This window comes from Lepidochelys kempii, chromosome 2 (genome assembly GCF_965140265.1).
Source record: "Lepidochelys kempii isolate rLepKem1 chromosome 2, rLepKem1.hap2, whole genome shotgun sequence".
Taxonomy (NCBI): domain Eukaryota; kingdom Metazoa; phylum Chordata; order Testudines; family Cheloniidae; genus Lepidochelys; species Lepidochelys kempii.
Window position 1 is genome coordinate 172,971,438 of NC_133257.1, and position 22,850 is coordinate 172,994,287.

The following is a 22,850-nucleotide window of genomic DNA, read 5'->3' on the forward strand; positions in this document are numbered from 1 at the left end:
ATGCTGGGACAGGTCAACAGGGGATGGCCTACTTGAAAAATTGCTCTGTTCTGTTCATTCCCTCTGAAGCATCTGGCATGATCCATTGTTGGAAGACAGGATACTGGGCTAGATGGACCACTGGTCTTTCCCAGTATGGCAGTTCTTATGTTCACTTACAAAATGCTTTATATATTTGAAAAGTGGTGCATAACCATTAACTAAAACAGTCTCACAACATTAATGTGCAGAAAATAAAATATTAATGTTGTTACAGAGGGCAAGATGAGACCAGGATTAACTGATTTTCCCAACAGGAAGTCAGCAGGCAGAGCCAGGAGTAGCATTTAGGATAACCTAACTCTGTGCCCTGTGGTGAACCAGGAGAGGATACTGACCCTCAAGAAAATGAAACAGCATAATCTCAGTCATGGTAAGGACATACATGGCACAGGACAGAAAGAAGAGCAGAAGGGGAATTTTGTAATTACACAGCCTCATAGTTCCTTTTGCAGAGAGCTTACCTCTGAAAAGAATTCTATTAAATTTTAAAAAGGCCATATTAATATAGATGACTAAAACTGACCACTCATATAACAGAGCTGGTCTAAAAAGAAAGAAAAAACAATTTGAAGAAAAAAAGTGAAGTTTGTTTTCCATTTCAGAGTTTACATGGACCAATTTTCCAATATTTCATAACATTTGAAAAATATAATAAAATATCAAAAATTACTATAAAATGTTTATGAAGCATAGTTGTAGCCATGTCAGTCCCAAATATTAGAGACAAGTCAGGTGAGGTAATATCTTTTATTGGACCAACTGTCTCTCTCACCAACAAAAGATGGCCCAATAAAAGATATTTCCTTACCTACCTTCTCTATCTCTAAAATGTTTAGTTTACTGAAAACTGTTTTCTTACATATTTTAATACACTTTGACGAAGATATTAATAAAAGTGTAATGAAAAATATCAATAATTACTTTTTTTTGCAAATGTGTTGTTTAAGACTCATTTTCAACTAAATTTTTTTTTGTACAAAAAATTTCAACCAGCTGTATGATACAGCCCTGTTCATCCATATATCTCAAAATGTTATGCAATGGCAGGTAAGCATTTTTCTCATTTTTATAGATCAGAAAACTTAGGCACAATAAAGTTAAGGTCAAAGACAGTCAGTAGTAGATGTGACTAGAACCCTGGTCTCCTGATTGATGCTCTATTCACTGAACCACACTACCTTCTTTTAATAACGTGATTAAGCTAATCCTAAGTAGATCTGTGCAAATATGTATATTAGAAAAGAAATGAACATATTTGGACTTTTCATTATGTTCATGAAAAGGAAAAGGAAATTTACTGTAAATGAAAGAAATTGTTTTTAATATACATGCAGCCATACTTTCTGGAGCTGTACACCTCTGAGATTTCATAAACTAAGCAGAATCTGACCTGTTCACCAGAAAGCTCAGGATTCTACTAGAAGTAATGAAAGTGGGCACTTCTTTAGGAATGCAATAAAACATGTAACGAAGAGAGGGAAGAGCATCTTCGTGAGCAGGCTGGCTAACCTAGTGAGAAGGGCTTTAAACTAGGTTCACCGGGGGAAGGAGACCAAAGCCCTGAGGTAAGTGGGGAAGCGGGATACCGGGAGGAAGCACGAGCAGGAGCGTGTGAGAGGGGAGGGCTCCTGCCTCATAGTGAGAACAAGGGGCGATCAGCGGGTTATCTCAAGCGCCTATATACAAATGCACAAAGCCTGGGAAACAAGCAGGGAGAACTGGAGGTCCTGGCAAAGTCAGGGAATTATGATGTGATTGGAATAACGGAGACTTGGTGGGATAACTCGCATGACTGGAGTACTGTCATGGATGGGTATAAACTGTTCAGGAAGGACAGGGAGGCCAGAAAAGGTGGGGGAGTTGCACTGTATGTAAGGGAGCAGTATGACTGCTCAGAGCTCAAGTATGAAACTGCAGAAAAACCTGAGAGTCTCTGGATTAAGTTTAGAAGCCTGAGCAACAAGGGTGATGTTGTGGTGGGAGTCCGCTATAGACCACCGGACCAGGGGGATGAGGCAGACGAGGCTTTCTCCCAGCAAGTCACAGAAGCTACTAGATCGCATGCCCTGGTTCTCATGGGCGACTACAATCATCCTGATATCTGCTGGGAGAGCAATACAGTGGTGCACAGACTATCCAGGAAGTTTCTGGAAACTGTAGGGGACAATTTCCTGGTGCAAGTGCTGGAGGAGCCAATTAGGGGCGGAGCTCTTCTTGACCTACTGCTCACAAACTGGGAAGAATTAGTAGGGGAAGCAAAAGTGGATGGGAACCTGAGAGGCAGTGACCATGAGATGGTCGAGTTCAGGATCCTGACAAAAGGAAGAAAGGAGAGCAGCAGAATATGGACCCTGGACTTCAGAAAAGCAGACTTTGACTCCCTCAGGGAACTGATGGGCAAGATCCCCTGGGAGAATAACATGAGGGGGAAAGGAGTCCAGGAGGGCTGGCTGTATTTTAAAGAATCCTTACTGAGGTTACAGGGACAAACCATACCGATGTGTAGAAAGAATAGTAAATATGGCAGGCGGCCAGCTTGGCTTAACACTGAAATCCTTTCTGATCTTAAACACAAAAAAGAGGCTTACAAGAAGTGGAAGATTGAACAAATGACCAGGGATGAGTATAAAAATATTGCTCGGGCATGTAGGAATGGAATCAGGAAGGCTAAATCACACCTGGAGTTGCAGCTAGCGAGGGATGTTAAAAGTAACAAGAAGGGTTTCTTCAGGTATGTTGGCAATAAGAAGAATGCCAAGGAAAGTGTGGGCCCCTTACTAAATGAGGGAGGCAACCTAGTGACAGAGGATGTGGAAAAAGCTAATGTACTTGTAACCCTTCTGCCCGTCAGAGTTGGCAGCAACAAGGGCCGGGTTCAATATCTAGGGGTTCCATTCCAATAACACAATGAATACCGGCTCGAGCCCCCACCCAGTGACCTGGGACAAATATATACCACCCCCGCTGGGCGCCTCCAAGAGGCAATACTTCCCCTCTCGCAAGCACATAGTCTGAGTGTAGCAAAAGCCTTTTAATAACAGAGAGAAACAATGTGGCATTATGTTGGGGAAACACCACCAACAGGATTCATAACACAACCCATGAGCAAAAAAAACCCACCCCAGGCAAATTGGGGCATGCCCTTTTCCCTTTGGTTCTTGAGTCCAGCAACCCCAAATCACCCAAAGTCCCAAAAGTCCAATGCCCCAAAAGTCTCTGTCCCTGGTCAGGGCAGCCCCAGAGTTCGAAAGTTTATCTGCAGAGCTTTACCTCCCAACCTGGGTGGAAATGGGACAGGGGTAAGAGGCACCTTACATGATCTGAAGCTGACCGCCCCATAGCGGCGCTCTGCTCCGCCAGCCGCCCCACAAACTCCTTCGCTCAGCTGCATTCCGCTCCGCCAGCCGCCCCACGAACTCCTTCGCTCAGCTGCACTCCGCTCCGCCAGCCGCCCCACGAACTCCTTCGCTCAGCTCCACGGCCCACAAGCAGCTCCTGCCATCCACACACTGCTCCGCGTCGAACTGCTTCACCAGCCGTCCCGCAAACTGCTCCACAATATATCTTCAAGCTCCCCCACTACTTAACACCACACTCAGTGATTTCAGCTCTTAGGTGAATTCAGCTTGTAGTAGGGGAGCCCCAGTGCTGGTGCACTGTCAGCCCAAAGTGAGCTCAGCAGCCTATAACTAGGCTTCTAATAAAATCAAAATTAGCTCTGATATTCCACAGTGGAGAGAAGAGGAAGTGCAATTAGCATGTAAGGCCCTCACCAAGGGGCCCATGCCACCAAGTATTACTACTTGTCCCCAGCCTCTCTCCACTCACACAGTTTTGGAACCCATGACCCTTGCCTAGCGAGTGCTACTTAGTTGATGGTGAATCCCTCCATCATAACAAAAGGCCACGTACAGTTCCAAGCACAGTTCCCATAATCAGGGTAATAACAATTTATTCTTCCTGCCCCAATAACAGAGACACTGGGGATCCCACAGCAGCCAAAGTGACCATTTGGGCAGCTATGGTCTCATTCTAGGCATGGTGGGTGTGCCTATGCAAATGAGATCGGCCCCTGAAGTTCTTTTCCACAACTTGCCACACCTCACCACCAGATGTCAGGGTGGAGCTGACACTGCTTACATACTCAATGCTTTTTTGGCCTCTGTCTTCATGAACAAGGTCAGCTCCCAGACTACTGCACTGGGCAGCACAGCATGGGGAGGAGGTGGCCAGCCCTCTGTGAAGGAAGTAGTGGTTCGGGACTATTTAGAAAAACTGGACGTACACAAGTCCATGGGGCCGGATGCGTTGCATCCGAGAGAGCTAAAGGAATTGGAGGATGTGATTGCAGAGCCATTGGCCATTATCTTTGAAAACTCATGGCGATCGGGGGAAGTCCCAGAAGACTGGAAAAAGGCTAATGTAGTGCCCATCTTTAAAAAAGGGAAGAAGGATGATCCTAGGAACTACAGGCCGGTCAGCCTCACCTCAGTCTCCGGAAAAATCATGGAGCATGTCCTCAAGGAATCAATTCTGAAGCACTTACACGAGAGGAAAGTGATCAGGAACAGTCAGCATGGATTCACCAAGGGAAAGTCATGCCAGCAGATCAAGGGATGTGATCGTTCCCCTCTATTCGACATTGGTGAGGCCTCATCTGGAGTACTGTGTCCAGTTTAGGCTCCACACTACAAGAAGGATGTGGAAAAATTGGAGAGACTTCAGCGAAGGGCAACAAAAATGATTAGGAGACTGGAACACATGAGTTATGAGGAGAGGCTGAGGGAACTGGGATTGTTTAGTCTACGGAAGAGAAGAATGAGGGGGGATTTGATAGCTGCTTTTAACTACCTGAAAGGTGGATCCAAAGAGGATGGATCTAGACTATTCTCAGTGATAGCAGATGACAGGACAAGGAGTAATGGTCTCAAGTTGAAGTGGGGGAAGTTTAGGTTGGATATTAGGAAAAACTTTTTCACTAGGAGGGCGGTGAAACACTGGAATGCGTTACCTAGGGAGGTGGTGGAATCCCCTTCCTTAGAAGTTTTTAAGGTCAGGCTTGACAAAGCCCTGGCTGGGATGATTTAGTTGGGATTGGTCCTGCTCTGGGCAGGGGGTTGGACTAGATGGCCTCCAGAGGTCCCTTCCAACTCTGTTATTCTATGATTCTATGTATGGTTTTAAAAATCAGCCTTTAGAAGTAACAGGATAATGACTGCCTCACTTTTCCCCCCTAGAAAGGTGGATAATGGCTCTTGCATGTAATAGGAAGAGAGTACTTCTGGAGGGAATGAATAATGAGAAGTAACTGTAGTCCCACATACATTTGGGAATGTGCTGTTACAATTATAATATTAAAAGTCTAATTCATTATTCTTTCTTAAGGAGGAATGATAAGAGTCACTTAGTCTTAAGACTGTTGTTCTGCTTTCCATTTAAGAGTTGTGACATGCACAATGTTATAGCTAACATTATTATTGTTTCTGAGAAACATCAAGGTAAAATCTGGCATTATCCATTTGGAGATATCTGATTGAACTCAGGAAGCAAGAGGAAGAGACAGCGAACTGGGGAATTTAGCAAAGACCAGTAGGGTTAAAGAAATTTCATGAGAGAAGCAACTAGAAGAGCAAAAAGAAAAGGAGGACTTTTGGCACCTTAGAGACTAACAAATTTATCTGAGCATAAGCTTTCACTTCATCGGATGCTGTAGCTCACGAAAGCTTATGCTCAAATAAATTTGTTAATCTCTAAGGTGCCACAAGTCCTCCTTTCTTTTTGTGACTACAGACTAACACGGCTGCTACTCTGAAAACTGTCATTATGCAAGGCATAGAAGAGCAAAGTGGGATTCAGATAAATCCAGGACAACTAACATGACGATCATGGGAGCTACCGGGAAACTCAGAGTTGTTTGAGAGGATTAGGAAAAAGCATAGTAAAAGGAGCTCTGGATGGATGGGAAATATTATAATTTAACATCCAGAATGACTTCTAGATCAAAGCTGAACATAAGTAGAAGAGCCAAACCACCTTTTTGTTTTTCCATTAGAAACCTTTTACTTGGGGGTTTATAGGTTACTATCCTAGACACTTCAAAACTACAGCCCAATGGCTAAGAGGAGGTAATTTTTTTAATGCCAAAAAGTTTTTCTTGAAAATGTAAACATTGGCTTCCATTTACAGTGGGTGTGAATATGTGAGAGAAAGTATTAGCCTAGCTACCACCCACTGGAAAACCCGTTGCAATGGAGTGGATGAAAACCGGGCTGGCCACTTTGCCAAAAAGGTGATAGTGAGAAAGAAGGGATCATCCAGCAGCCCCCTGAATCAAGTAAGGGTGGAGACCTGTGGGCACCCTTCCCAGAAAACAGCAACAGTGAATTGAAGCTGAGGCCCGGGCAAGACTGGGATCAATTCTCTTTTCTAAATCCATGGCAATGGAAATTCTCCTCTTTTGGTTCACCCTAGGAAGAAGATGGGTGTGCATCTAGCATTCCAGATCTGCAAACACCCACAGATTAGGGGTGTTTAGATCTAGAGTCTGAGTTTGGACCCATATCTAATAATTATACCAGATAATAAGTTGTGTTCAATTTTTATTGAACTAATCTACGCATAAGTCCTGTTCAATATCTGTATTACAATAATTTTATGCTTATAATTACAAAATCATCCTCTTCAGCTGTTAAAATTATGTAAAAATAGGTTTTGTTGAATTCTTGGAGCCACCGTATAATGCCTGTTTTCACCGAGGCACGAAAATCACTATTCTAGTACAGCAGTAACTCTGCTTTACGCTTTTCTTATGCCTGCAATCACCACATTCTGCCTGCGCAGGCAACGTGAATGAAACTGGCACCTGATCTGATTCTGTTTACGGCTTCTGTGCTTTCAGCTCTCGTGCTTTGCTTGTGTGCTTCTGGTTTCTACAGCTCCGTAAAATAAAAGACACACATTCATTCAGAACGCTGCAGCCTTCCTCCTTTCAGCCAATTCTCCTCTGCGGATTAAAGAATAACAGAACCAGTGTACACTCCCCTCTCTGCTTCATATATAGACATACATGACTCCTAAAATGTTCTCCATAGTACCTGATCAATTTACAGTGTGTGTTATAGTCTGGTGACAATGATGGATGAAGTGATATAGCTGTATCATTGTACTATAGTCTACTAGGATAGCTGTATATTATTGTACTGTAAATCGCTTTCTTTGCAAGAAACTGAAATTGCTGGAATTTTCATTCTCAGACAAGGAATCCAGCTCTTGCTCTCCCCATCCTTGACTGATGGGACTGGAAAGAGCATGCCACTTCAACCTTCTTCAGCTGACTACCTGGAAATGGGAAAACTTCCCTCTCCCTCTTTCACTCACGACCCCACCAACTGAAAGAAACTGTGTAGGCAGCAGGAACCCGGGGGGGGGGGGAGAGAAAGGGACATACCAGAAATGTACATTTCAAAGATCTATGCCAGCCTCTCTCAAACTGGGGTCCCCGGATGCTGTTGATCAACTTCTCCGCCTCCCTCCCTCCCAGCACCTCCTGCTCGCTGGAGAACAGCTGTTTAGCGGCATGCAGGAGGCACTAGGAGGGAGGGGGAGGAGTGGGAACAGTGTGTGCTTTGGGGAGTGGGCATAAAGAGGTAGGGAAGAGGAGGGGCAGAGGTGGAGCAGGGGCAGGAAGAGGTAGGGCGGGGTCTGGAGCTGAGTAGCGGGTTTGGGGGTCTGCGAAAAATTTTAAATCAAAATGGGGATCCTTGGGTTGCTAAACTTTGAGAACTGCTGATCTATGCAATAAAAACCATCTCTTTTGTTGGTTTTGTTCTAAACAAACATTATTAAGATGGAATTAAGATTGTACGGATTTATCACTTTATTTAGATGTTGACAGTAATAAGTACTTGTATTACAGCATTAGCAAGGTCAATGCCCCTTTGTGCTAGACATTTTATATACACATACTAAAAGACAGTCCTTTCTCCAAAGAGTTCACCATTTCAATAGGCAAGACAGAAATAAGGAAGTATTATTATCCCCATTTTAACTGAAACACACACTGAAGTGACTTGCCTTAAAGTCACTGAGGGAATCTGTAGCAGTCAGGAATTGAACCTAAATCTCTTGAGTCCCGTTCAGTGCCTTAACCACAAGATTATCCTTCTTCACATCACACAGACTGTTGGACACTAGCTCTGAGAACCAGCATTTACACCCTCGTGGTATCTGGCCCTCTCTAAATGTGTAGTACATCTATACATTTATTTATTACATATTGGGGTCAGATAGTAGCATCTTGTCTATTTTTCGACTCATTCAGGCAAGTTGCCCAGTTATTTTGATCAAATGTTTTTGATTATTTTTCATTGAGGCACTGAAATAGGCCTTTAGGCACAGGTGCCAAAATAATTATGAGAAAAACAGGCAACAAAAAGTATCACACTTCCAGACACAGTCTTTATTTTCTATTTTACTAGTTTTATCCGCTGGAGCCCTGTTCTGCTGGGCTCCTGCTGGAGGATTTTGAGAAATCTTTTATGATTAATGTACCATTGCCAGTCACTGGAACATCCACAGTCCTGTTGTCACAGCATCTCTCTCACACCAAGCGGAAGGCTACAGGGTTGTGCCCTGTGGGATCATGCACAATCCCCATAGCTAGGACTGCCTGTTGAAATGAATCTCTTATGGGGATATAATTTAGTCTGTTTGCTGAGATGAAATGGCATTAGAAAGAGAGTAGAGCACATAAAAATAGAATAAAGAAAACAAAGAGCAGTTCTGATCTGAAAAGAAAACTGAGCTGGCCTCACTCAGCTGACTTGTGTATTGGTCCACAGTAGAATAATAATAATAATAATAATACCTAATGCTTATATACCACTTTCTGTCCACAGATCTCAAAGTACTTTACAAAGAGAGTGCTTTGAGAGCACAATAGGCAGCACGAGTGTTCAGATTCAATATCAGAGGCATGAGAAGGGAATTAATAATGCAGAGCATGTGTAGATAATGTGTTTTCAAACTGCTGTCACTTGTCCCCTCAGACTGAGAGGAACTAATGAAATCCTGAGAGGGAAATAACATTTCCTGCAGAGAAGGATCTTGCCAAAACTGCATTTTGCTGCAGATGCCACTGCAAGAATTCACTTTTTTGTATTAATTGCAATAATACATTAGGACAGCTATACATTCAATACAATATATTAATGTATTTTGCCTAGCTCTTTAAAAACTGGTACCTAGATATCGCAGTGGTTTGCACCTCACATTTCAGACAGATTAGAACTATGTATAAGAAGCCTAGTAGAGACACAAAAGTGGGTGAGGTAACATCTGTTATTGACCAACTTCTGTTGGTGAAAGAAACAAGCTTTCGAGCTTTCACCAACAGAAGTTGATTCAATAAAAGATGTTCTCACCCACCTGTCTGCAATATCCTCAGACCAACACGACTCCAACACTGCAAGCACATAAGCAGCTTCATGCACAATATTTATAACTAATCCTATCTTGTATAGTACCTGATCCATATTTATGGGTGTTTTCTTCTGTTATATATAACGTCGCCTAGTGTTTTTGTAATCCTGAATGGCAAATAAAGGCCTGATTCTCGACTGCCATGCAGCTTGCGTATCCTTTTACGCCTGTGCAGAGTATGAGCAAAAAATGTGCAAAACACTACCCAGTCAGAACTCTCCATTCACATGTACTGGTGACGGCATTTTATACCCACTTTTCACTCACTTTGCATCATCCTGAAGGTGAAAGGCAGGTTTAGTTAAACCTGAGATGCTGCACTGGGTTTTCTACCTTACCTAATGATGCTTTACAATAGGACTGGGAGACTTAATTTGATTTCATTGGACACTAATATTTGTGAAGTGTATTAAGGGAAAAATTCACTGTCTTGGACAAGTGTCTGATCAAGACCATGGGAAAATTTCTGGCTCCAGTCAAGTCAATGGGAACTTTGACATTTACATTAGCAGGGACAGGTTACATGCAAGAAATACACAACTGGAGGTTTTTGTTTTTTTTTCCTTTTCTGGGAACCATATTGCAGTGATTATATGTAAAATCCCTTGATGGAGGAAGCCACACACGTTTTCTGAGCTGTGGTCAGAGATGAATGTAATGTCATGTTACATTTAGCAAATGATAAGGTAATGCTCCAAAAAATAAAGAAAAGGAAGAAGGAAAACATGAGTTCCTTGGCAAGTCTTTGAGCACAGCCAAAGAACAAATAGTTTAGAGGAGAAGAAAAAATATTGGCATCTCCCCTGTTTACAGATAAATCACTGCTATACCGTGTGTACAAACTATTACTGGTATTATACAAACAGTGCAATAGAATTCTTTGTTAATGCCTGTGTTAAGCTTATCTGCTTTTGTCTTCTCTCTCTCTCTCCACACACACACAGAGCTCTCGGACATATGAAATGAAATACTATATAGCATACTCCCATTTATCCAAAGCTCCACACTATACAAAACCCTTCCTTTCTCCCAGCATGAGACACAGTGGAGTGGAAACCCCCTGCCAGGACTGAGAAGTGGAGGAAGACAAGTCCCTGGCCGCGGGGAAGACCACTGTGGCGCTGAATAGCTCCTGTGGCAGCACAGGGAGCCTCTGCATCCTTGCTGTCACTGCAGCGAGCGAGCAGGGCCATGACAAGGGAGCTGAGGATGGCTTCCTGCCAAGCTGCAAGGCCAGTGACACATGATCTTCAAGCGCAAGGTGCAGGGAAGGCTGTGGCCCTGGTGGGGACTCTGGGGGGGGGCAGAGCAGAGCCTTGCCCAGGGGTCTTTGCTCTACCCCTCCAGAGCTGCAGCCTCCTCACTGCACCTTACACCTTCAGAGACAGCGTGGCAGCGATCCTGAGGCAGTGCAGGGATCCCTCTGCCGCCCCAGTGTCAGGTCAGCAGGGTAGACCAGTGACTCCTAGCCAAGACTGCAAGGAGGAAGATGATGATGACGAACCCCTGGCTCTGGCAGAGGCCACCATGCTACCTAATGGCTCCTGCTGTCTCCATCAACAGAACTCCTGATTAACCAAATAAAATCCATATTCCCCATGCTATTTGGGGATCTACTGTGTTATATGCCAGACTTGAAAACATGCACCAGGGCCGGCTCCTTGCCGCCGAACACAGAGGCAGAGTGATGGTGCTGCCGGCGACCGAAGAAGAGTCATGTCCCCACCGCCAAATTGCCGCCGAGCGGCCGCCGAGCACAAACTCCCACTGCCGCCAAGGGCGTATTGCTGCCCCTTTACATTTGCTGCCCCAGGCACCTGCTTGGTTCGCTGGTACGTGGAGCTGGCCCAGTGCTGCACAACACACCAACAGGTCTTTCTGAAAGATTCAAACTGTATGGTTTGCGAGTACAATGCTGTAATGAGACTAAATACAGTAAACTGACCTGCAATTTAATATTCCTAACTGGATTTTTTCAGTTCCTATAAAGCATGCCATAGTTTTTCTTTATCTGAAACCAAGGGCAAAATGCTGTGTAAGAAAATGCACTGATTTCAGTTGGATTTATGCATGCATATTGGAAGGCAAAATTTAATCTTGTGGTGTTGGCCTTATAGGCTCACAAAAAAGGCAAAGTCAATGATTCACTCGTCGTAAACCATGAACATCAGAAGGTTTTTACGAACTTTTATCATTAATTCATGCCCACAAGCAAGTCTTACATCCAAGTGCTAAAACCGGCCCAGGGGTGCATGCATACAACCCTCTTCTGACACACGTGTGAGCACTGTGCATGAGTCTCAGGGCAGAATGTGGCCACAATCTGGCCACTTGCGACAATCCTGCAGAAATGATGCAGGGCCCTTTACATTAAAAGCACAAGATGACCCAGCATATTTACTTCTTTGCAAATTCTCCTCGCTATGCTAAATTAAACAGAATAATAACAGAGACAAATCATACATTAGAAATAGTTCAAAAATGGCCGGGAAGAGGGAAGAGAAAAATGAGCAGTGCAGAATCAATTCACTAACACTAAATTACAACATAATACTTATGGAAATCCACACGCCTGCCAAATGAATTACTTATCAGCAGCACCATAAGAAAATATACCAAAATGAATTCATGAGTCTGAGGCACTTAAAATAAAGGATAACATTTTAAATGTCCAGCCATTAGTTTTGTTTGATACCCGTTTTAATTGCACCTATCGTAATGAATTAATGTCACCATCATGCAGATACATTATGTGCTTCCATTTATAATCCAGTCTTAGTTAAGTGCCAGTAAATGGATACTTAAAATCAAATGTTATCAAAAACAATTACAGTACCCATTATGTCTTTGAAATGACAAGTTGGGGGCTTTCTAAAATGTACTTTCTTTCTATGCCATTTTACTGATACAGTAAAAAACTTGCTGGAACAACTAATATTTTTGCTTGCATCAGGGATAAGTTAGATAGCGCTTGTTAAAATCTAATGTTATACACCAGTGTGGTGGAAAGTTATAGAGCGCAGACATAACCTACTGACAGGCATTCATAATAATAAAGACATATGGCTTTCTTGGCACAGCCATCTTATTGTACAGCTCCTTTCCCCACTATTTGCAAAGTGGCAGGTGGCACATGATATTCCAACTTGATCTAAAACCGAGGTTAATTGAAGAAATCAATGGGCCAGATCTTGCAGCCCTTATTTGTGTAAAGGTCTCACTGATTTCAGTAGGAGGTTATGCCTCAGTCATGGCTGCAGGATAAGGCCTCAAGTAATTTACTCATTACTTATTGAGCAATCCTCCAATCAAAGCCAGCTTGCTCAATGACTCGCTTCCCTTTTCAGAAACACAGAATCGACAGAAATTTCTCTCATGACAAAAACGGATTTAAGTAACAAGCAACCCATTGGCTAAATCTCCCAGGACAAGAATTACACTGATATATTTATCTACCTTTCTGTGACCTTTCATGAGCAGCCACAAGAAGAATTAAATGAGTTAACTGCTGAACAGGTTACCTCAAAATTGCACCTGTTGAATTGTTCAGCTAATGTGGAACTCCAGCAGAGATGGTAATTAAGTGACATTTCACTCTCAGCCTACCTGGGGTGTTCAGCAGCCTCGACATCTTGCAGGAATAGGAGATGTACTGCTCACAGTATTCAGCACTACTGGTGATGGCAGAGATCTGATCCATGGTGGCACTGTAATTGAGCTGTAATACAGAGTACTTTTCCGGGCCATTGCCTACCACTGAAGTTTGCATCTGCAGATCATGATACACAGTTGACCACACTTTATCCTCTGGAAGAAAAAAAGTAAAGTAAAGAAAGAACTAATGAATGAAAGAAATTGGAAGTGAGTTAAAACAATTATAGCTTTTGACAAATAATATTGAAACTGTAGACCGGGTCTCTGCAACAGGTGTGTGAGTGTGTGCCCATGCACAAAGGCAGGTGAGAACAAGTGGGGCTTGTGCATGGTATTCACAAGATATTATTTTACTTGAAATAGATCAACAATATGGGACAACTTGACTGCACTGAATGCAGGAAACCTTGGTTAGGTTCCTTGTTCCTGTTTGTCGCTGTGCTAGATGCTCTGTAAGAGCAGCACACTTTACTTATGGGTGCAGACTGCCTTGAGTGATGACAGTCATAGCGGCCCCTCTGACAAATGAAGATTTGCTTTGATCAGAACTGGATCAAAAGAACATGAGGCCTGGGGCTACAGAGACCTAGGGATTCTTACTGCAAGGAAAACATCAAGTTTACACAGTATTACTGCATTCCAGGCTGCCTGCATGCACAAAAGCAGTATTATTTTGTGACACTGTGACATCAGAGATGCACAACAGTAAAATATATTAGATACTACAGGAGTCAAGGGCTTCATATAGTTTGTTGGTCCTGGGCTATAGTCCCAATGACCCAAGATTGTCTCTAATATGGACTTGATGAAGTTTTCAGAGCGACTGGTGGCTATGACAGATTTCAAGGGTAAGGAAGTATAAAAGTAGGATACATTTTATCTTCACAGCTTCAGCAGGGATATGAGAAATGGCCAAGGGAAAAAAAACCCTCGAATCTTTCATCAGGAGAAACACAGCAATATAGGTTGCATCTCAACAAGGTTATTCGTGCACTTACATAAGGAACATAAGTACTATAGCCTACCAACTGTCTATACATTTAACCACAACTAGTTCAGTGCATATCAAGCCACTAGACATAGTATTTCTGCAACATCTGCCTTGGTAAGTGCTATAAGAAATCATAGTGAGGAAATAACCTTAATAGTGAAACAACATGCTTCCTGTGTCAGCAGGTTTACAGCAGCAAAGGGCTCCTTATCGCAGGAGTTTAGTTTAGAAAGGAGATTAAGAAAAGAAGAAATGCTATATTTACATAAAATACTGAGTGGCATAGGACAGGTATAATGTGCTCCTATTTACCATCTCTCAGTAGGACATTCAATGCAGCTGAAAGGTAACAAATCTAAAAGTCCTCAACAAAAATAAGTTTGCACAAAGCTCTCTGAATAAAAATCACTGAGGTTCAAACATCTCCATTTGTGATTGTTTTACTATTCAACTGCTATGCTGTGACTCGAGTAAGATGAATTGGTTGTTTCAGTCAAGTCCCAACTGGACAGGTACCAACATCAGAAAACACTATTACAGTTGACATTTATTAGTAGACTTGTCAATCTAAGCACAGCGGCCAAGGACTAAAATAGGCAAGGAGATTAAACTATTGTTCCTCTAGGTCAGTGTTGAGGAGAAACTAAAGGCAAAAATATTCTATTCTATTTGGGTATTTATATAGTATTCATTGCTGCAGCATGAGTGCTTTCCAGAAGCGCATTAAGAGATGTAACTTGTCATGCATCGTTCTGTTTTTTTCCTCAAGGAGAAAATTGACCTCGTGTTATTTTTTTCTATTTATTTTCTCTCTGCTGTGCTATGCGCTATTATTATTGAAGGTCAAGTCAAAGAAATGTATCTTGCATTTGGAATGGAGAGTGCTGTGGTTTGAGGCAGTTGTTAGATCCTGTGAGAGTTCACTCCTGACTCTTTGACTGGTCCCCAAGAAAGCTCTGTGCCCTGGGCAGACCAGGTAGACAAATGCAGTGGACTGTTCTATTATGCCAGAGAAGCAGAATTGTTGACCATAGATGGTCCTTGTTTCAAAGATTCAAGTAAAAATTTGCACTGCTGCTGCCTATGCTGAACCTGTTCTCTGCATAAATATAGGACTTCAGTCTTTGGGGAAGTCATCTGCCATTTTCCATGAGTACTATATTCACTTAACAGATGTGTCCAGTAAACAGAATATATTAAATATAGGAGTCTACACAAATATGCTTGTGATTCATCTGTGCAAATTCCCATCCCTGTTAATGGAATTCACATAGCTAAATCCAACATGTGAAGCTGAACATTTAACACAGGGGTGGGCAAACTAGGGCCCGCAGGCTGGATTCAGCCCACCAGCCATTTTAATCTGGCCCTCGAGCTTCCACTGGGGAGCAGAATCTGGGGCTTGCCCCGCTCCAGCACTCCAGTCAGGGAGCAGGGTCGGGGCCACTCCACATGGCTCCCAGAAGCAACGGCATGGCCCCTTCTAGTGCTCCAGCTGGGGAGCAATGTTGGGGGGGCTGCGCCATGTAGCTCCCGGAAGCAGCAGTGTTTCCCCCCGCCACCCCTTACATGTAGGGGCAGCCAAGGGTTTCCACTCTGCACACTGCCCCTGCAGCTCCCATTGGCCAGGAACTGCAGCCAATGGGAGCTGCAGGGGCGGTGCCTGAGGACAGGGCAGCGTGCAGAGCTGCTGGCCCGTGCCTCTGTGTAGGATCTGGAGAAGGGACATGCCCCTGCTTCCGGGAGCCACTTGAGGTAAGCGCCACCCGGAGCTTCCACCCCTGAGCCTCTCCCCATGCTCCAACCCCCTGTGCCAGCCCTGATCCCCCTCCCGCCCTCCAAACTGTTTGATCCCAGCCCAGAGCCTCTCCTGAGCCCCAAACCCCTCATCCCCATCCCCACCCCAGAGCCTGCACCCATGCCAGAGCCCTCACTCCCCACCCCCGCTCCCCACCTCACCCATCCCAGTCCGGAGCCCCCATCCTGCACTCTGAACTCCTCATTTCTGGCTCCACCCCGGAGCCCGCACCCCCAGCCAGAGCCCTCACCCCCTCCCGCACGCCATCCCAAATTTTGTGAGCATTCATTGCCTGCCATACAATTTCTATTCCAAGATGTGGCCCTCAGGCCAAGAACTTTGCCCACCCTTGATTTAACACCATGTTATTTAAAGATTAACCTAACTCCATGAAAATATTTTGAGCCGTTAGGGCCTGTTTTAGAACCTCCCAAAGTCCACAGAAAGGCTCTTATTGATATCAACGGGCTTTGGGTCAGCTCAATAGTAACATAGTTTTCAGTCACATATGCAATCACTATGTTGTGTCACGCTGTTTTGGATTATGTGGCATCATATGAAGCTATATATGTGTAGAACTGATGTGGTGTAACACGCTCTAATCAAATGATCAAGAATAAGGTTAGGTAAAGCGGATGGATCCTGTACAGGGAGCACAAATAGCTAGCCAAATGAGATGAAGATCTGCAGGTGGTGTGAGATGGTGCTTACCTTATTCATATCTATAGTGTATATCAAACACAATACCACTCTTGCCCCAGAAACTATGGTACCAATGTCTGAATATTGCACTAAATTTACCTCCAGAATAGTCAGGCAGACATTTTTCTTATACTAAGGAGACTTTTAGCTATTTCCTATCCAGCACTATAGACATTCCACAACGTTTTATTGGAAGATAGGGTGGAAAATTATTTACATAAATTAAAATATACTGTATTTATATCAATATTAAAATTAGGAGTATTTCACGTTCCTATTTTCCCTTTGTGCTAGACCACGCAAGGGAATGTGCTATTCTGTATTCTCACTGACTGGAATGTCTGGTCTCTGGCACAAAGGGCTACATCGGGGTGGCCAACCGGAGCAACATGCGGCTCTTCAGAAGTTAATAGGTGTCTCCTTGTGTAGGCACCGACTCTGGGGCTGGAGCTAGAGGCGCCAACTTTCCAATGTGCTGGGAGGGCAGGGGGCAGGGCTCGCTGCTCAACCCCTAGCTCTGCCACAGGCCCTGCCCCCACTCCACACCTTCCCGCCCCCTCCCCTGAGCCTGCACTGCCCTCACTCCTCCCCCCACCCCTCCCCAAAGCCTCCTGAACACCATGAAACAGCTGATCAGGAGGTGCGGGGAGGGAGGGGGAGGCGCAGGTGCTGATCGGCAGGACTGCCAGTGGGCAGGAGGTGCTGGGAGTGAGGGGTTGCGGGGAGCTGATAGGGGGCTGCTGACGTATTACTGTGGCTCTTTGGCAATATACATTGGTAAATTCTGGCTCCTTCTCAGGCTCAGGTTGGCCACCCCTGGGCTACATATTCAGTGCCTTGGTAGAGTTCTATCTGAGATGGTATATGCCCTACCAGTGCACCAGCTGCACTGGCTCTGAGGGCCTCTCGTGAGGGGCCTGGTCCAACTCCAGTTAAGCATAGGTGTTGGAATTAAGGGTGCTGGGGGTGCTGCTGCACCCCCTGGCTTGAAATGGTTTCTATTATATACTGGGTTTCCAATTTGGTTCAAGGGCTCTCAGCACCCCCACTATACAAATTGTTCCAGCGCCCCTGCAGTTAAATCAATGGAAAGTCTCTCAAATGACTTTAAAGGAAGGTGGACGGGGCAATGGGTCCCTTAAGTGAGTTCTGCTCCCACACTGGGTTCCAGTCAGTGCAAAATTGAATCATCCCCCTAAAGGGACTTAGAGAAAGGACTAGGCTTGCAGGCCCCAAACAACCCACCTGTGCAGTGTAACTTTCCATGTGGGCTGCTGACTGTGAAGAAACCAGCGATAAGAGTGAGATAGAGAAATGCTGATGTGATACATATCAAGGTCTTGATTGTTTGTATAGTTTAAAAATACTGCTTTATGTGATAAAATAGATGTCCAATTCTTTGTTAAAAGCATCTTAAAATCCAATCCATTGTGCAGCAAAAGATGAAACTTTACCCGCTCCCACAAATGGACTGATACTTCATCTACAAGGGGCAGAACAGCATCTCATGAATGAGAAAAACATCTTGGAAATGTTGGGCACTGTGTTGATAAAGATATTGGTCTTTAGGATGAGACAAAAGGCTCAGATCCTTTTGGAAAAAAAAAATAAAATAAAATAAAATAAACAGGACTGTTAAAATTTCTGGCAGAATTCTATTTTGGATAATTGAATTCTGCCTACCTAAATTCCCTGTGGAGTTTTATTTGGGTTAGTGTATGCTTCAATTCTCCTTTCCAAAAACTGGTACATAAGGGTTTGTTCCTAGCATAAAGTGGTGGCCACTGCTCGTCATTTGAGGGTGGACGCAATCCTACTCATGCAGCCTGTAAACCACTTTGGGATCTTTGTCAGAGGTATAACTACTATTAATATATTATAAACAGACCGCATTCTCATATGCATATCTGCAATGTTCTTTAGAAGAAAAGTTCTGCCTCTTTCTGCACCCTGGAAGACTGCAGAAGGCTGATTAGAGTGTACCTGGTTGAGTGATTTGGCAAACTATGCTGGCTCCCAAGGCTCAATAGAATGGATTGTTTAGCATTATATGAAAATAAATTACAACACTTCTGAAACTGGATAAACATGCAATTCTTAGTAAAATACAAGTCTTCTACACCTCAGGCAGAGACTGGAAAAATATATATCCCTATTCTGGTGGAAGAGATGTTCTACCTACCAGGATGCTATTTCACCAGTCTCAGTCCTTCTTTTTCCTTTTAGAGGTTCCTAGTGATCTATATGAGGTATTCTAGAGCATAGTCATTGCTGGGTGGGTGTCACATGGTGACTGGACTCTTTAAAAGGGTGACAGACCCAACTGCACCTGTGACTGAGCCTCCCAGCTCAGGTGACAGGGCTTGGAGTCAGATGATAGCCCAAAGAGTACCTAGTCCTTATAAGGACAGCAAGAGGTCAGTTGAATTGGAGAATTGCAGGAGTCCCTCATCCAGAGGGGAAAGAACTCTGGGGCTACAGCCTGCTTTGGGCAGGTGAATCGCACGTGTGTGTGTTACTTCATGATTTCTAGTATAAAGCAATGAATTGTGCCCTGAGGCAAGGGCCTGAAACAGACTAGGGCATGGCATCACTCCTTCCTGGGCTGGTGAGACGGCCCAACCGTTTACAGTGTGCGTACAAAAAAATTGTCATTTTCCCTCCGTCATTATACCAGATTCTTGTTCCACGTGATCACATCATGAGGGCTCGCCTAAGAGATTTGACAAGGATAAACAAGGAAGTTCCTTGGGATATACCTCATAATTATTTGACTTATCTTACATATAAAGTGTGTGAGAGAGACTGCGTGTGTACTCACATGTAAGTGTTGTTGGTTAAGCCCAATCATGTTTCTGTTTTAGTCCTAAATAGATGTTTATACCAGGCTGACTGTTTTCTACCACACGATGGATCAGCATTCATGTTCCACTCCCCGTCAGTACCTATAGCCCAGGCTAGGGAAGCTAATGATCCAACTAGTGGACCAAATTCAGTGACAAATCCTGGTCAAGTGCCACCTGAGGCATGCTGTGCATACACTAAGAAGATTCCCACCAACGCTCTGCTGGGGAGTTGTAGTGTAAAACGTTAAATCCCCCTTTAACCAACAATGTTATCTGCCATCTCAAATTTTGCTTATTCCCCCGCCCCAGCAATGATTTCTAATTCATTTGCAGAGAGCCAAATTCTGCTCTCAAGTATTTGTGTATTAATGCAGGGTAACTTAGTATATTCGACTCAGTGTAGCTTCTTATAACATTTCCATAAGAACAGCCATACTGGGTTAGAACAAAGATCCATCTAGCCCAGTATCCTGTCTTCCAACAGTGGCCAAAACCAGGTGCCCCAGAGGGAATGAATGGAACAGGTCATCATCAAGTGATCCATTCCCCCTCGTTCATTCCCAGCTTCTGGCAAACAGAGGCTAGGGACACCATCCCTGCCCATCCTGGCTAATAGCTATTGATGGACCTATCCTCCATGAATTTATCTAGTACTTTTTTGAATCCTGGTATAGTCTTGGCCTTCACAACACCCTCTGGCAAGGAGTTCCACAGGTTGACGGTGCATTGTGTGAAAAAAATACTTCCCTTTGTTGGTTTTGAACCTGCTACCTATCAATTTCATTCGGTGCCCCCTAGTTCTTGTGTTAGAAGGAGTAAATAACCCTTCCTTATTTATTTTCTCCACAGCGGTCACAATTTTATAGACGTCTATCATATCTCCCCTTAGTTGTCTCTTTTCCAAGCTGAAAAGTCCCATTCTATTTAATCGCTCCTCATACGGAAGTCATTCAATGCCCCTAATAATTTTTGTTGCCCTTTTCGGAAACTTTTTCAATTTCAATATATCTTTTTTTGAGATGGGGCAACCACATCTGTATGGAGTATTCAAGATGTGGGCGTACCATGGATTTACATAGAAGCAATATGATATTTTCTGTCTTCTTATCTATCCCTTTCTTAATAACTTCCAACATTCTGTTTGCTTTTTTGACTGCCGCTGCACATTGAGTGGATGTTTTCAGATAACTATCCACAATGACTCCAAGATCTCTCTCTTGAGTAGATACAGCTAATTTAGCCCCCGTCATTTTATATGTATACCTGGGATTATGTTTTCCAGTCTGTATTACTTTGCGTTTATCAACATTGAATTTCATCTGCCATTTTGTTGCCCAGTCACCCAGTTTTGTGAGATCCCTTTGTAGCTCTCCGCAGTCTGCTTTGAACTTACCTATCTTGAGTAGTTTTATATCATCTGCAAATTTTTCCCTGTCACTGTTTACCCCTTTTTCCAGATCATTTATGCATATGTTGAATAGTACTGGTCCCAGTACAGACCTGAGGAGGACACCATTATTTACCTCTCTCCATTCTGAAAACTGACCCTTTGTTTCTTATCTTTTAACCAGTTACCAATCCATGAGATGACCTTCCCTCTTATCCCATTAGAGCTTACTTTGCTTAAGAGCCTTTGGTAAGGGATCTTGCCAAAGGCTTTCTTAAAATCTAAGTACACTATATCCAGTGGATCCCCCTTGTCCACGTGCTTGTTGACCCCCTCAAAGAATTCTAGTAGATTGGTGAGGCATGATTTCCCTTAACAAAAACTAGGTTGACTCTTCCCCAACAAATTATGTTCATCTAGGTGTCTGACAATTCTGTTCTTTATTATAGTTTCAGCCAGTTTGCCCAAAACTGAAGTGAGGCTTACTAGCCTGTAATTGCCAGGATCACCTCTGGAGCCTTTTTTAAAAATTGGTGTTACATTAGCTATCCTCCAGTTATTTGGTACAGTAGCTGATTTAAAGGATATGTTACAAACCACATAGACATAAACATAGATAGAGTTACTGAAGTATAGCAAGGACCAGACTTTGGCCCCACAGTTAGCATATGTAAACATAGCAGAGGCTGAAACAAAGACTATTCCACATTTGCTGCAAAGAAGTACATGGGAGCCAAATATGAAATGAGTCAAAATAAAATCCCATTCCCATTAACTGTAACTGGATTATGTATTCCTAGCAATTACAGTTATTACATTAATATTGGGTATTTCTGTAACACACTGACAATTATTTTAAGAAATAGCCATATATTACAGTAAACGTTATTTCATTTAGTAAAATAACAAGAACCTACATAGCCATATAAGTACTTACATGTGATTGCTATAACAGCCAGAAATTAATGTGGGCCCTTACCCTTTTTAGCAGAAACTCTGATGTTTCTTCATTTATAAATGTTCTCAGCTAGAATGACCATTATTTTATTATTCCAAAACAAATACGTTTAAAAAAATAGTTATTGTTGAGAGTCCCTATCAAACTGAAGAGTAAAAAACTTATTACAGGCATGTTATAATTATCCCAAACCCAAGCATTACAAACCCAGGAAATTCAGAGTTAAGGTTACACTTAAAAGAAATTCAAACATATTAAGATATGGAAATGCAATAACAACATAATGATAATGAAGGGATTTTAGCATTTGGGGTCTCATCTTAGGTTAAACTGATTTTTTAAAGACACATTAGGGTTTGGGGTTTTTTATCCTCTTTTTTTTTTTGCTACAGGGCAGAGCAATGGTTGGTTGGGGGTCTTAACTGTGCATTTCTATATCTTACCATGTCTAAATTTCTTAAGTGTAAACTCCTCTCTGAATTTCTTGGGTTTTGTAATGGCTGGTTCTGGATGATTATAACTTGCCAACATGTTGGCGGCATTGCATCACCAAAGCAATGCAAAGCACCTAACACACTGAATCTGGCCCTTAATTTATAAGTGACTTGAACTCAGCCATAGAACCTTTAAAGAGCCATGACAGTCGGGGCCAAGTAATCTACTAAGGAGAACTCTTGACAGATGTGTACAATCCTGCTCATACCATTGACTCATTACAACCAATAGATTAGTTACATGCAAATTAGCTGTAGAGGAAGACTGGTGATTGTCTGAATTATCTCTGATAATGGCATTAAAGAGTTACCTGAGCTCTTGACCTGACCCTGTTGTAGCCTATATACTCATAATTAGATACAAGAGTCATTAATAACTTAGCTTAAATTGCATCCTAATTTCTTTGGATGTAGGTTATGCACAAGACTTCAATTAATTTTAATTATGTGGAAAGTTTGAAGAGCCTGAATTTTTACATTATTCTGATCATTCAGGAC

The 22,850-nt window shown here is 43.1% G+C and overlaps 1 protein-coding gene across 14 annotated transcripts in view; it reads right to left on the bottom strand.

Moving 5' to 3' along the window:
• The window catches only part of CNTNAP2 (contactin associated protein 2), a 1,665,145-nt gene that overhangs the window by 453,092 nt on the left and 1,189,203 nt on the right, over nt 1-22,850 (bottom strand). For all 14 annotated transcript variants that reach the window (XM_073332778.1, XM_073332790.1, XM_073332779.1 and 11 more), the window contains exon 13: nt 13,129-13,329. In XM_073332778.1, the coding sequence (XP_073188879.1) occupies nt 13,129-13,329 (201 nt within the window). The remainder of the gene's footprint in view (nt 1-13,128; nt 13,330-22,850) is intronic.